Genomic DNA, 16,367 nt, shown 5'->3' with positions numbered 1-16,367 from the left:
TGCTATAATATTATATGTATATTCTTGATACAGTTAGCAGTTTTTTTAAATACGAAATAAATAAAATTTTAGTATTTCGTCTTTTTTTTTGCTACAAGTTCTTCATAAAGAATAAAGCTCTCTAAAAGAATTATTGCTTTCAAAATTAATTATAAATTTCTTATGCCGGAGTTTAAAAAAGCGCAGATGTATTCTGCGATGTTATAGAGATAGAAATAATAACTCGCCAGTTTTTTTTTTTTTTTTTTTTTTTTTTTTTTTTTTTTTTTTTNTTTTTTTTTTTTTTTTTTTTTTTTTTTTTTTTTTTCATGTGACACTGTGAAAGGTTTTCATATTTTTCGATATTTCACTTTACTACATATATTACAATATGACTTCTATGACAAAATAATGTGTAATCACACATATTTACCTCATGCAATCTAGCCATCTTTAATACGATTACGTCATGAAGGCAATATTTTAAAATTCTGCAAAACACTTCAGATGCGTCTGGATTGAAAGTATGATCGGAATAGAAAGAAAGTACAGAAAGAAAAAAAAACTATTCCATAAAGAGTGAAACGAGCGAGGAGCCATTAAAGTTTCCGCCATCAGAAGAGAAAAAAAATGATGGAATGATGAGCACGAAAAACAAAGAAGAAAGTTTAACAAAAAAAAAGAGTTCCCCATTTGGTCTTGAAGCAACGAACTTTATTTATGTTTGATATATGAAAAAATTTTACCACATCTTTTTATGCAAGAAGCAGAGACTTAAGTTGAAGTGTACTGTTCTTTGCTTTGCTCTTTGCGCTCTTTGATTTTTATTTATAAATTATTTTTTATTTAATAATTATTTCACGTTTATTGATTATTTTCGATTGATTATTGATTTATAATTCTGTTTTCCAAAATTATAGTTCCTTTTACTACACATTTAGTAAAAAATACAAATTGAATAGTTAGTTTAACAAAATAAATGGTTTTTAAACTATACTCTAAAGTATCATGATAAAATACCCAAAATTTACCTTATCAGCAAATTTTATCTAATACTATAAAACAATATTTTATTGTTATAACATCAAAGTCATTAGGAAAGTGTTTCGGTAAAAATTTCAGAGTAGTTTGGTGTTTCCGAGGAACCAGAGACACGATAAATTTTATCAGTGGTAGTATTGGTCACGCATTCTTTTCTCTTTAAAGTATGAAATTATTATGATTATTATTAAGCATTTTCTTGAAAAACTAAAGAAAAATTAAATCTAAAAGCATTCTGTACAATAACTAGGCAATGTTAATAGTAACTATGATGCTTCATACTTTGTCTAAAAACACCAGACATCCTATTCTATGACTAGGCATAGTATAGCATAACCGCACTTTGATTTTTAAAAGAAAATATTATCAAGTAAAATATTTTTGATCTATTTTTATATCTATTTATGCGTAGGACAAAGAATATTCCTTGAAATAAGAAAGAGTAACTGATTTTAAATTTTGTATTTTTTATTCATAAATTATTTTAAAAATACTTTTCGATTATAAGATATGAGAGGGGTGTTTGAAAACATTTATTAGTTTATTTCTCATGCAGTAGCTATGAATTGCTACAAATAATTACTACTTTTTTCCCTAAAGGTTAGCCTCCTTTACTATGCATTATAATTTAAAATGCGTTGGTGATGAGAGTTCAAAACGAGAATTTTATAAAATTGAAACATCTCTGCAATCATGAAACGGTATTTGTATTCTGTGTAAATGTCAAAGGTAGTTGTGAAGGGAATATCTAAAATTAATTAATTTCAACTCCCATGGTAAGATTACTGATTCAAATGAAAGTAATGAGTTATATTTTATGATAAAAGGATAATATAAAAATATATTTTTTTAAATTGCAAGAAGTAAGTTATGATTATTTTTGCAGAATAAGCATTCCTTATTTAATCTTGATGGAAAACCTTTATATTAAAAAACTTATCAATGCAATATAAACCTCAACTCAATTTTATATAAAAAATAATGGAATAAATGTTTATAGGCGAATGAAATGAAGTTAGCAAGGCGGTACTTTGAGTATCATCCATCTATCCCATTAACTTTCTTAAAATTCAATCATTTCACTTAAAAATAATATTAATTGGCTAAGTTTATATTCTTACTTTAAAAAAAACGCTATTAATTAATTTTGAATCCATTTACAAACGTATTTCTTGGCATCATATTGTCCGACAATTTTTGTGACAAACTTTCAATGATACATCGCTTATAATTAATTTTGAATCCATTTACTAACATAATTTTGGCATCAAAATTGTCCACAATTCCTGTAGCAAATATACATTGAAATATTCTGATCATACTATCAAGTGCATATAATTTTTGGAAAATGCAGTTAATTAGTTTTATTAATTTTAAATTCTCAAAAATTAATAGTTTTTAACCAAAATAGAAATTTTACAAATTTTTTAAAAATCTATATGCTTGGTAATGACACTAGTGTAAATATGTAATTGTTAAAACCTTTATGTGTTTACTTACCAGGGTTATATTGTTAACTATGATTGTTTTCTCAGCCGTTTCGGCATTGTAAATAACAATGGCACCATCCGGATCTCGGAAGGTCACTTCTGTATCTAGATGTAGAAAAAAAGACATTGATTATCAACAGCTAAATCACATCACATTTATGAATTTTTATATTATTTTTGCATTAATTTACAAACATCGACTGCTTATCAAAAATCTTTGTCCCCTTTAAAGCTCTTAAATTCCAAATTGAATTTATTATCATTAATAATTGTTGAATTTTTTCACCCTTCATCAACACAATGGTCCCCTGAACTAAAACAAGTAAGCAAATATGAATCTTTTTTTTAAAAAAAACTATTTCGCCAAATAAAATTTAAAATTTTTTTTCTCGAGTACCTTAAATTTGAAGCAAAAGTTCAATTTGAAACAAAAAATGCATGGACTTTGTGATGGATAAATAGCTTTATTTTAAAAAAAATACTAAACTTAAAAATTAGAAATTTTCAATTTATTTCTTTAGAGATAAACTATATTTAGAGTATTTTTCGAAGCTTTTTCGCCGACTTATTTTAAAGGAGTGACATCTTCAGCTTTTCGTAAGCTGATTTTGAAGCAATTGCTTACATTTTAACTATATATACCATGAACCAAAAAAAAATTTCTTGACTTTAAAAAGAACGAAAATTTGTTATATTCGAACTATTGTTTATCGTTTTAAAAAATCTATCTTGAGAAGATTTTTCCGCCTAAATAAAAATCATTGTGATAGAATAACTTATCAAAATCTTAAAAATTAGAACTCAAATGATTTTAATTTTCTCAAAACTGTATTAATTGCTATAATAATATATCCAACATAATTGCTTTATTCACAATTATATTTGGCACTATTTTCATAATTAGCAGAAAAAACAATGTAAGATTCACAATCACATTTTTATATTTATTATAGAAGACAAAGATTTGTCTAATAATAATGAATAACTGTTACAAACTCTAAACTTTAATTAAAAATAATGTATATATATGAAAAGCTTTATTTTTATGGGACGATAGACGCTCTGAAGTACAATCATGCATGATTTCAAATAAAAGGATAAATTTGGAGTCTTAATATTTTTGCGAGTCCAAACAAATATGGCGTTGGAGTAACTTTTAAAATATTAAAAAAATCCCAAATGCTTCTGAATTTTACAACACTGTGGGATTTTTTTTCAAAATAACATTTTAAGCTATTTTTATAATAGTTTGGGCTATTTTTGTAATATGCTGGCTAACGATGGAAAAAACTTCAATAAACACAGTCATGATTCACTATTACAAACTCACAATGAATATAAAAACAGCATAACATTAATTAAAAAACAGCGTTACATATAATTTAAAACTTTTGAGGAGTAACACTAATTCCTCACTTCATTGGTTAGTTTAATAAAGTTTTGTTATATTGAGTAGAAGGATAATTTAATTGATGCGTTAAAAACGTCTGAAAGTGTTAAAAACACACATATTTCAGATAATCATTAAACTATTAATTGTTTATTTTTCAGAATTAAATTAAGGGATTTTTGAAATATTTCTATCGCATAGATTAAATTTACCACAACTTTATTTTTTCTTAAATATTCATTTTGTGCATAAATTGAATTTAATTCATTTAAATATTTTTCTAATTCCTTAACAGCCTATTTGTAAAATAAATTATTCTGAATTTGACATTGTATGCAATTAGAAGTAAACTGTAAGAAATTCCGGATCATGTTACGGTTAAAAAAAGTTTCGGCACCCTTGGTTCATCATCTGTAACATTAATTTTACCGTAAAATTTTGTAACGTATATTTTCCTGTAATAATTATTAAACTACAGAGATCCAGCGACTTTACAGTTATTATAGTAAAAATAACCGTATATCAGGTAATTTGTTCTGTAACATTTTACGGTAAAAGTATCGGCACCCTGAGTGCCGATACATTTAAGCATAATTTTCGATCCAGAATTTCTGACAGTTTGATGACATTTAGATTGTGATTTTGGTGGTTTTCGTACTTTTTTAAATGTTAAATAATTAACATAGCAAAAGATTACTTTGCTATTATTTACATACTATATACTTAAAAATGTTTAATTAATAATTTAGTTATAAACTAAAAATTAGTTGAGCGTAAAAAATGACATAAATGAAGTATCTTACCGGATATCCAAGATCCGTTGAAAAAGCGGGGTTCATAATCCCCGTTTATTATTTCTTCTAAAGAAAATCTCGGATTTTTTACTCGTGGTTCCTCAGGACCTGAAAAGAAGATTCAATTTATATCATATAACATATTCAATTTATTCAATTTATATCATATAACATATTCAATTTATATCATATAACATACTCAATTCATTCAACTTATATCATATAACATATTCAATTTATTCAATTTATATCATGCAACAAATAGGTTAAACGCAAATTTATATTGGCATTTACCTAGGGTGTACAAATAATGGAAACACTTCCATACTAATGAATTTTTCATATGGTTTCAGAAAATACTTAAAGAATACTTTCATAACTTAAAGAATCATTTTATAACTAAAACACAATTTAAATTACTGCATAGAATGTTATATTTTAGCTTGGAAAATGAATCGATTTACAACACATCTGTTTCACTGACAATGTTTCAATAATCTGTGTTAAAATTAAAAAAAAACTATTTTTTGTTTAACATTTTTTAAGTTACGCTATTATAATTTTTTTTCTATTTTCTCTCAAACTGTCACGCTATTCTTGATTTTAACAGATGGCGCAGATGTGTGAAATTAAAGGCATTTTTTAAAAATATAATTTCCAAGTTTTTAAGCTAAGTAAAATTAAATTATTTTTTTTAGTTAAAACTATTATATGTAAGAAACAGTTAAATGTAATCTGTCTCATATATTTTGTTTTAAAAAAAATTAAGATAAAATATAGTTCGAATAACATTTCTTTTTACCCAATGTTTATAAAGTTATGAGACTGAATCACGTAATTTGGGGAATATACTTTTACGTTATGCCTATAAAAATGTCAAAAAAATTTAATAATAAGATGTGTGTTATTTATTAATAGTATTGATTTTTTAAACTCATAGTAAGCAGAATGTATGGTTCAGTGTTATTGTTATAACATGATTTCTGATATATAATATTTTTTTGCATTTTTAGATATTATAAAAACGTATCAGAAATGAGATCTCGCGAATTAAGAAACAAATGTTTGTAATGACATTCATTGGGATTCAGATTCTTCTATTAAACAGGTAAATTTTTAAACTGTAAAAGATTCACTTAATATAAGTAACTAATATTCCGTAGATTTACCATGAAGAAATTCAATAAAAACCAAAGAAAAAGAAGATGATCTATAGCCTAATTAATTGGACTTGAGTACTAAAACTCAGATGAAATTTTCATGAAATGGTTGAATTATCCAAGGCGATTCATGAGAATTCCAGAAATTTAATAAATAGGTTATTTTCATAAAACCAAATTTAAGAATACAAAGATTTGTAAGTCATATAGTCCCAAACTCAGCGAAACATCACCTTATCTGGCTATTCGCTTGTCTTCTGTGTAATACCCTAAACAAGTACAGGTATGGAAGAACAAAATTCCGTTTTGTTGAGGCTGGGTAAGCAAATGTTTATTAAGGACATCACTTGAAGATTTTTTGCCATAGAAGATGTGTGACTTTCCAAAGAATTCCCAATTTAAAAACTCATCGTCAACATACCATTCTTGTCCTTATTCAATTTCCAATTCTCAATCAATTGATAAACGGCGAGAGAGTTCACACACGCGTGACGTCACTTATGGGTATCCAATTAAATCTGATTTAAATTACATGGTTACTCATAATCACTTTACTACTTCTAGAGTTTCAAGTAGCTAATTGGTGATAAAAACTGAAATATAATAATGATAATGAAAATTGTGAACCGTATTATTTATTTATGTGATTAGTTATTAAAGTGCTGAATGATTGCGTAATATTAAAAAGTAATAATATTGGGAAAAGATAATAAAAAAAAAATTCTGAACGCTGTACAATATATTATATATANATATATTATATTTTCCTTGTCCTGTCAAATTGACAAAATAAAGTAACATAAAAAAAATAGTAGCGATCAGAAGGGAAAAGGAGAATTTTATATTTTTAAAAATATTTCTTTTTTGGTAATAATACTAAGTTTAATTTTTTGAATATTTTTAATTTCAAAGTTGATCAACTTTAATTAGGTAAAGTTATCCCGTTATCCCATTCTTAATTAGCCAAACTTTATACGTATCAGTTCATTTCAAAAACTTACATTTTAAAAATTTCCGGATCAAATTATGATATAAAGTACCGGGGCTTTGGGGGCATCATCTGGAAAATCCATTCCATCATAAAATATTATACCGTAATTTTAACAGTAATATTCATTTATAAAGTAATTCAGTGATTTTGTGGTAATGTTTAGAGTAAAAAGTACGGTATATAAGATTTTTCGTAACGTAACAAGTTTTGGTGAAAATGGATTTTGCGGTAAAAAGTACCGGCACTCAGGGTGTCTGTACTTTTTATCGTAATTTCATCCTGGGGTTTTCACAGTGTATAACACAAAGCATAACATACCAGTTGATGAAAATGAAACTAAATATTTTTTATAATGGAAAACTGATAGACCACCATCTCTACTAAGATAAAAAGGCAGACCTACATAAAACGGAAATTGCTATTTTCTCTTTTACTTTCTTTTTCTGTTTACAAATCTCTTTACAGCAAGTCTAAAATCTAAATCTATTTTAACCCTATGAACATAAAATATATCAACAAGGCAAACATTTTCTTTGCCCTTTTTTATCATATTTTTGAAACGTATGACGTTAAGTGTGGTCTTGGCGAAAGAGTTCTATTTCCTTTCTGAGGAAATGTCAACTCCTTGAAGATGGATTGGGTACTCAATCAGTATTGTATTCAAAGAAGTTGACGCACAGAATAATGCATGTCACTTCATCCGTCCCATTTTTCATTTAACTTATCGCCAAGAAGATAAAATTGGCAGAGATTTTGCTGACAGGTATAAAATTTTGACTCCAAATGGTCTTAATTTACTTCCTCCAGAGTATTTTTAATAGTATGAATAAAGAGTTTCAACTTGCTTAAATGTTGTCAAACTATGATTGATATATTTTTGATATACTTTTAATGTTAGTAATAATAATATCGACATAGTCAAAAAGTTTGCAATTTAAATATTTCTAGAGTGAAAATGCTTTTCCAATGATCCAAACTTAGCTGATTTCAAGGACTGTAGTTAGGTTTAGGTATTACAATGTTGATTATTTTAAAAAATAATTTAATAACGGCTGCGAATATATAAATGTGACCACTAGAGCTCGAAAGCCGTTAATTTGGACAGTACTTAAGTAACCTGTTGATAATCTGATTCGCCCCGTTTAAGAAGGGAATCAAGTTATTTAAGCTCTTTGCCTAAGTAAGATGTACATTAACAGATTCCGTATCGTTCAAATTCGAAGCCTTGTTTCTTTCACTTAATCAACTAATTTGTTGATAATTGTTTTGACTTGATTCTTTAGATATTAAAAACTAAATTAACTACATCATACATGGAGAAAAAATGCATGGTCAAAACTACCATAATACGGTAACATTTTCCATGTTTCTTGCTCTATGGGAACCCCATAAAGCTCGGTAATTTTTGCCAAAGTACTTTGTTAATGATTTTGGTAAATTAACAATAAAATATGGCTTTAAAATGCTTGATAAAATTTGGTAAATGTGGTAAAATTCGGTAATTTTATCATGAAACCTTACAGTATGATATCAAAACTATTTATCTAGTAGAAATTAAATTTCAGTTTTCTATAATTTACTAACTGTGTGTGGTAATAAGAGCTATAATTTTAAAAACCAAAATTTCCGGTCCATTATCCTATGAATTGAAAAGGTTTAAAAAAATGGTTTCAATACGGTATATTTTGATTTTATAAAACGGATAATTATGTTTTTTTTCACCAGAAATGTCATTACCATATAGTACGGTATTTATACAAGATTTTTTTTCCTCCGTGAGTTAATTTTCTTAATTGTAATAATATTTTCAACTGTTCGACTCTTAGCATTAAAGTTTTAAAAATAATTGAAGTTTGATCCAATCAGCTAATTTTTTGGATAGTAACAATTTTAATTCTTAGATAGCGAAAAATGAATAAACAACAATATGTTAAATTTAGCGTACAGATGATCCAACAATGATCTAATTTTCATCTTAACGAGTGCGAAGTAAGTAATGTACTTGGTTAGTAAGATAAGTCATGTGCTTGGTAAGTAATTTAAGTAATGTACTTAGTAATAAGGGAAGCAATTTTCGGCACATTCATGGTTCCTAATTTACCTGCTTATTAGCTAGATATTCTGTAGAGTAATTGATTTCTACACTTTAGCAGTAACATAAGTAAATATATTGTATTATTTATTTACTTATGTTACGGCCTGTTATATTTAAGTATTATCATTAATGAAAATATAAGAAAAGCAAAAATAGAAATTGAAGATAAGATCAAAAGGGAAAAACGGTTTAAGCTACTTTTTCTCAAAATGTAAGATTGGATTCCTATCAGTTGCATTTTGGAGATTACTAAGTTTTTGCTAATTAATAACGTATAAAATCTGTTCTTCTAATATGACATGATGAAGATGATCGGTTCTGGAGAAAAACGGTACTTACTATCGCACGAATACATTATTTCTCTAAATTAGCTTATGAACCATTATTTTCCCTTTTTCTTCAATTAACAAAAAAAAAAGACATTTAAAAAAATTACTGCAATTTTGAAAAGTATGCGTGCTTTTAGATTATAAAATGATATTAGTTACTTATAATAGTTAAATAGCATAGTTAATTTTTATATCCAACCTAATAATGGAAATGTTACTAAAACATAATTGTCATTTCCTTTCCCTGGTGATAACTACAAGTACTTTTTCCATGCATTAAAATAATTAAACACTAAATATTTAAGCGTTTAGGTGACTACAATCTTCTTAAACTCTTTATCGCAGATGAGACCCCAGATTCCTCTTATATATTTTTTTCCGACACTTCTAATTAGAAACAAAATGAAATTTTTGTATATTTTAATTATAAAAAATAACACTCGGGAAAAATATGTAAGACTATCATAATTGTATTTGTACTAAAATATAAAATGCAAAATAGGTAGTTTAAAAAGAATTTTTTTTTATTCATATTCAAAAATTTATCAATCATGGATTTTTTAAATAAATTTCAATGATGATTACTTTTCTCTTCGATCTAAATAATTACGAATAAGTGCAAATTCCAAAACTTTTTGCTTAGAAGTGAGCAGTGCTTGGAAAATTTTACTTCTAACAAAGAAAAAAAAACCGGTACTGCATGAGGATTATTACAAAGTAATAAAAAATATTCTTAATAATAATTTTGGGTCAAAGGATTAATCGTGTGAGAAAATTGTTGTCTTTCATAAATTTCAATCTCTATCGCACTACTCAATAATTATTTTACTAGTCAAAAGATTTAAGAGTCATGATATAATATATCAGCAAGAATAATATAAGAGTCACAAATTTTGAGTAATAAACATGCTTTTTTTATTCATTTTAAGAGGGCAATATTAAATAGTAATGTGTCAATACTTCAATTCAAAATGTTACACATTGTTTCCTTGGGGTATTATTATTAGTGAAATATGTGTACGGTTTAAGAAGAAATGCAATTTTTTAATAATATAAGCTATAAATCACTCTTCTTTTTCTTTAACAGCACTACTGCCCTGTGCAGTCCAAGACTTTCTCAGTCTGCCTCTTCTGGGCAGTTCAACTTGTAGCTAGATTTATCCCTGTATTCACTCCCAATACTTTGAGGTCCTTCTCCACACAGTCCAACCACCTTGCTGCCCCTCTCCCTCTCTTTCTTGAAACCCTCAATCTTTGAAAATGTTTGTCTTTTAGCTGGATCAGAATCTTCACAATGAAAATCATCTCCCAGTCGTTTGAATCTGTGTAACTTAATAACTCTCAAAATGTTCGGTTGTCTACATAATACACTTAATGTTTAGATGAACTTCTTTATGTATTATTTTCTTTCACTGCTCCAAAAATTGACCGACAGATTTTTCTTTCAAAAGAGAAAAATCTATTCTCTTCTGCTTTATTAAGCACTCAAGTCTCGCTATCATACAAGATAATCGGTTTAATAAGTGATGCACATAGATTTACTTTAGTAGTCATGGAGATAAATTTAGATTTTAATTGGTTCTTCAGTCCAAAGTACCATCTATTAGCCACAAGAATTAGGTTCCCAATATAAATCATGTTTAGTAGCATATAATGCTAGATTTGTCAAATCAAACTACAGCTTTCGTTTTATTGCTTGTTTTTTTTAAATATCACTCAATGCTGATCGTTTAATGCCTATTCAGTACGTGACAATGTTGAGATAAAACTAAGTTTTGATAAAAAAATTTAAAATTTTTTTTTAATTTAAAAGTAAAAAATTACTTAGAAAAACTATTTTGAATTTTATCAAGTTTAAAACTTAGTTTTTCATTTTTAACAATTATTTTCTAGGAGAAAGATTGAAAAAATGAAGAATGAAAAATTTTCTGGATTAAAAAACTTTTAATAACAAATAGCATTGTAATGTTATGTCATTGTAACTAATTTTTGATTGTAACTGTTTTGACTTTCTTCAAATTAATTCAAAATATTTTATTACCTCTTATCTCTATCCACCCAGGAGCCATCCTCTGTTTTTATTTATTTTGCAATTTTAAATTACAAATGATTTTTTTTAAATATTTAAGGAAATAAAATTATTTAATCAAAATATTATAATGCCGTTTTAAAATCATGAATCTTTAGATTACTTTGCCAATATTTATGTCATATTGTTTTATCAAAAAATTCAAATAACATTCAACGCATTTTGAAGCACAAAATAATTAAGCCTTTTAAAAAGTTATGCTTCTAAATCTAGATGAAAAAATCCAGGCAAAACATTTAGAAAATTTTGCACAAATCTAGCTGCTGGTTTTTATTTTTAAATAAACTATTTTGTGAACAAATACTTCGGAGATTAAAAAATTTAATGTTTTTAAATCCTTTCAAAATAATAAAAACACAATTCAATCAGTAAAAATAAAAATAAACCGCAGATCAGTTAAAGATTTTTGGCGTTAAAAATCAGTGTCTTTCAAGTCACGCTCCAGATCCTATTTTCAAAATAATTTCAAACAAAGGGGAAAATGAGGAACATATTTTCCGGCTTCCTTTCGGATCATTATCTTTTTGTTCCGTTATCAGCACCACATCTGAACGCCAAACAAAATTTTTCTTCTTTTAAAGCAGATTGCTTTATTATTTTCGCCAAACTTCAAAGATCGAACTTCTCTGGAAATGATTTTGAAAAGCTTCGATGCTTCGGTGAAAGAATGGTATTTCTCAATCCTTTTGATTTGATTGAAGGCGAGAAAAGTGCATAAAACTATTTAATGCCAGTATTTTTAGGGCAGAAATTAACTTTTTACAAAAAAATAAAACTATTAATATTTCTAAAAACTTCTACGAACTCATTTACCTAATTAAAAATAATTATAAAATTAGTTTCAGGTATCATATTAATTGGATAAGAAGGAATATATCAACTAGGATATTAAATGTTGTTTCAAATTATAAAAGAAATTTTGACAAAAGATTGTTAATATATAGTGTTTATGGAGTTTAAACAACTGTCAATAATTCTGAAACTGAATTCTATATTGTACTATAATTCTGAAACTGAAAATATTTCGAAACTGAATTGTACCTTGATTCTGAAACTAAACATATTTGTATCTGTGAATTTCTTGTAGGATAAAAACTTTCACTGTTTTACCAGAATAACATTATATAACCCCCTTCATGAATACTTACTGCCAACTGCTTAAATACTATTATAATTGCCCATAACTCAAAAGTATATTACAAGACTTAAAGAAGATAAAATAAAACGATTTAATTTTTTTTAATGTACTATGTCAAATTTGCCACTGAAATTCAAGTAGTATAAATTGAAAACATTTTTATTTTAAATTGATGAATTGTTTATGAAACAATTTGAAAAATATTCTAACTTTTTTTGATGTCGCTAACTAATGGAAATATTTTTTGGTACAAAAATACTGTGTCATGAGGAAGATTTACTATAATGAGAAGAATACCTCAGTCTTAGAAGCAATGTTAAAAAAAATATGGTTCAGAAAATGAAAAATAATAATGATGTTAAAAAGCGATGATAAAAATGAGCAATATAATTTGATAAATATGAAGAAAAATGTGACAAATGTGAAAAATCTAAGAAATTTTTGAGATGAAAAAAATATTAATAAATATAGAGGAAATAGGGAATATAGAGGAAATGAGAAATATAGAGTGATTTTTTAAAGATAAAGTATAGATCTAATAACTGAAAAAAAACTTATAAATAAAAATATAGGGTCTAGATAAATATGAAAAAGGAAATCTTATTTAACAATAAAAATTTAAAAACGTGTTGTTAATCAAAAGTAATAAAATATTTTATAAAGAAAATGTGAAATAAGTTGATTAATATGAAAACCATGGATAACTATAAATATTAAGAAACCTTAATGTTCACATATAATAATATCATATATAACATATAATAAACTTTTATGGGTAAAATATAATGTTGATAAATGCTGAAAAACTGTTTGGATAACTGCAGAAGTTCAGAATAAATTATTGACAATATGTTATAAACTGTTGTAGGCAGAAACTAAGAGATTGATAACGATGCAAAAATTGGAAGGCTACAAAGATTTAAAAAATGCAATGTTTATAAAAATAGTAGCGTCTTGAATAAAAAATAACATATGATAATGCTAAATATGAAAAAAATGAATAAATTTAAATATTTAGAAATTGTGTAGATGATAAAAAGTAATTAATTAAAATTTAAAAAGCACGATATATTGTAATAAGTGTTTTAGTAACAGAAATGTGAAGCGTATAATTACCTGCAACTAAAGTGACAATTAATTTTAAACAACCGTAATATTCGTAAATACATTAACTATTTATGTAAAAAGGCTACAATGTTAATAAATTTGAAAACCTTACAGTTGATTAAATATGAAGAATAAAAAAATTAAATATTAAAAATTTTTGCCTATGGAAACGCTTTTATGAAAAGGTAATGAGTTATGAAAAGGTAAATAAAAATAAACTTCTACCTAAGAAAAATCCTGACATTTATAAATATAAAAATGAAATTTTAGGGGTTCACATAAATATGAATAACTTGTGTTGATATAAATAAAATGTGAGGATTATTGTATATTTATGATTAGAACAAAAATGTGTTAATGTGAAAGATTTTTAATGAAAAGAAAAAGTGAGTTAGATAACTTGGAATAGTGTTTTATGTAAAGAAACCATGATGTTTAGAAATATAAAGAAGTATCAGAAGCACATATGCTCAAGAAGTGTGAAGGTAACTGAAAAAAAAAAGATACTATGTTTATTGTAGACTTATAATTATAAAAGAAGATGTGTTAATCTGAAGATACTTTAATTCAAAGAAAATATAGGTTAGATGAATTAGAATAATATTTTATGTAAGAAAACCGAGATGATGCTTGGACATAAGAAAAGAAGTGTTGGCACACATAGTAAGAAAGTGTAAGGTAAATAATAATGACTAATTTAGAAGTTAAATAAATATAAAAAAATACGATGATTATTGTTGACTTATGAATGCAAAAAACATGTTCATTTGAAGACACTTTATAGAAAGTATGGATAGAATGAATAGAAAATATGGTATAAATGAACTAGAATAGTGTTTTATGTAAAACAAAACGTGATGATGTTTAGAAATATGAAAATGAAGTATTAGGAGCACACATAATAAGAAGGTGAAATGGTAAATGAAAAGAATTCGTATTGATGTTAAATAAATATAAAAGATTTTGATGATTATTGTAGACTTATGATTAAAAAAAGTTGCTAATATGAAGACACTTTAATCGAAATAAAATGGGGGTTAGATAAATTAAAATAATGTTTAATATCAATAACCGTGATGAGAATTATAAATATGAAAAAAAATTCTTAGAAGCACACATATAAAGAAAGTGTGTTTAAAAACTGTAAATGTCTTGTAATGCTGTTAAATATAAAATGAAATGTGTAGTGATTATTGTAGAGCTATGCTTATAGAAACATACCCGGCGAGAGCAGAACAACAGATGTAATGATAAGGGAACAGACAGTGGCGATGACAAGTAAGGCTATACAGATTCCTCTCCAGTTTCTCTGTTCTTCTTCTTCTGATGCCAAATCCTACAAAAAATAATAAATATATAAACTACTAAAATTTTCTTAAGTGTTTAACGTTATTTTAACGTTAGAACCTTTATTTCAAAAAATACTTTATTAAAAGGAAACCTTGATTTTTATATTTCAAAATGTGAAGAGAATTTAAACATCAAAATATGAAGGATGTGATTAACATATTTTTTTTTACTTCCTGTGATTAACATATTTTTTTTATTAGAATCCTGCACCCATGGTTCTGCTTAGCGACTGACCACCAGAACTTTCAATTCCACAGATTTTACGAGCACATAAATCGCATGTACTCAGTGAGTCCTAACGAAACCAAGGATCAAAAACCAGACAGTAGTCCGCTTCTTTAACCACTGGGTTAACACGGTCCTTAATAAATATAATAATGTAAAAATTAAAAAAAAACCCAAAGGAGAAATATTTGACATTATGCTTAAAAATATTTAAATAAAATTTATGCATTTATCACAAAAGTTTCTTACTTCTACGTAAATGATTTTAAACTTAAATTAAAAACTCTTACATTATTAAAATATGTTTTCGAAGCATTCATTTAAAGTGTAAATGATGACAGGAAATTTGTTAATCAAACTCAAAACAGCGTTGCTAAATCAGTATTCAAAACTTACAACAGTGAGTTATGTAACCCTAAACGGCGGTATTGATTTATTTTTATGGCTTGCTGAATTCAAAGTAATGTAGTTTCAGATTTCAGGATAAATTATCTTCAATTATCTTAATATCATTAAAATTTAATTTAAGTACAAAATTGTTATGTTGAAGTTTAAATATGTTCAATTTTTCTATTTAGTATGTAACAACAAATTATTTTCAAAAAAGACATTCAGGAATCAGAATTTTTGAGAGATTATTCAGCAAATTGTTTCAGTCAAAATATTTATGCTAAAAATATTTTGATTATAAAATATCTTAGTTAATTAAAAGTTATACAAGGCCTTTAAAGATTAATTGATTTCGAATTATAATAGAGGTTACTTATAAAATACAATATTTTACTATAAAAGTAATCATTCATATGTAGATAAATTATCATAAAGTTTTTTTTTCTATTCATTTTGAAGGAGACCTTGAATATATTTTTAAGATCAAATTTAGTAAAGTGTAGAACAACTCTATCTCAAGTCCTTACATATCCCGACATGTCTTACCTGTCCTAAAGTAAGTCATTAATTTTAACTGCGGCTTTTATTTTAATGATTTAAATGCACGAGATATTAACCAAACCCTATAAATCTTCCAGTTGAAACTTTTAGTCATAAAATGTAATATTTCTTAAATTACATGGTAAAACGTTGATTTATTCTATTTGATTAAAATAATTATTTTATATTAAATGAAAGACACGCATAATTATGTAGGGAATATATATATATATATATATACGAGATGATGCTTGGACAT

General features: G+C 26.0%; 1 protein-coding gene across 3 annotated transcripts in view; it reads right to left on the bottom strand.

Annotated features, from left to right (window-relative positions):
• LOC107449074 (inactive dipeptidyl peptidase 10-like) overlaps positions 1-16,367 on the bottom strand; it is a 516,153-nt gene that overhangs the window by 38,826 nt on the left and 460,960 nt on the right. For all 3 annotated transcript variants that reach the window (XM_071182413.1, XM_071182414.1, XM_043048544.2), the window contains exons 2-4: positions 14,825-14,939; positions 4,704-4,802; positions 2,521-2,615 (exon numbers count right to left, since the gene is read on the bottom strand). In XM_071182413.1, the coding sequence (XP_071038514.1) occupies positions 2,521-2,615; positions 4,704-4,802; positions 14,825-14,939 (309 nt within the window). The remainder of the gene's footprint in view (positions 1-2,520; positions 2,616-4,703; positions 4,803-14,824; positions 14,940-16,367) is intronic.

The sequence above is a fragment of the Parasteatoda tepidariorum genome, chromosome 6 (genome assembly GCF_043381705.1).
Source record: "Parasteatoda tepidariorum isolate YZ-2023 chromosome 6, CAS_Ptep_4.0, whole genome shotgun sequence".
Lineage (NCBI taxonomy): Eukaryota > Metazoa > Arthropoda > Arachnida > Araneae > Theridiidae > Parasteatoda > Parasteatoda tepidariorum.
The sequence above is the reverse complement of the archived record's forward strand: the minus strand, read 5'-3'. Positions and strand labels throughout refer to the sequence as shown.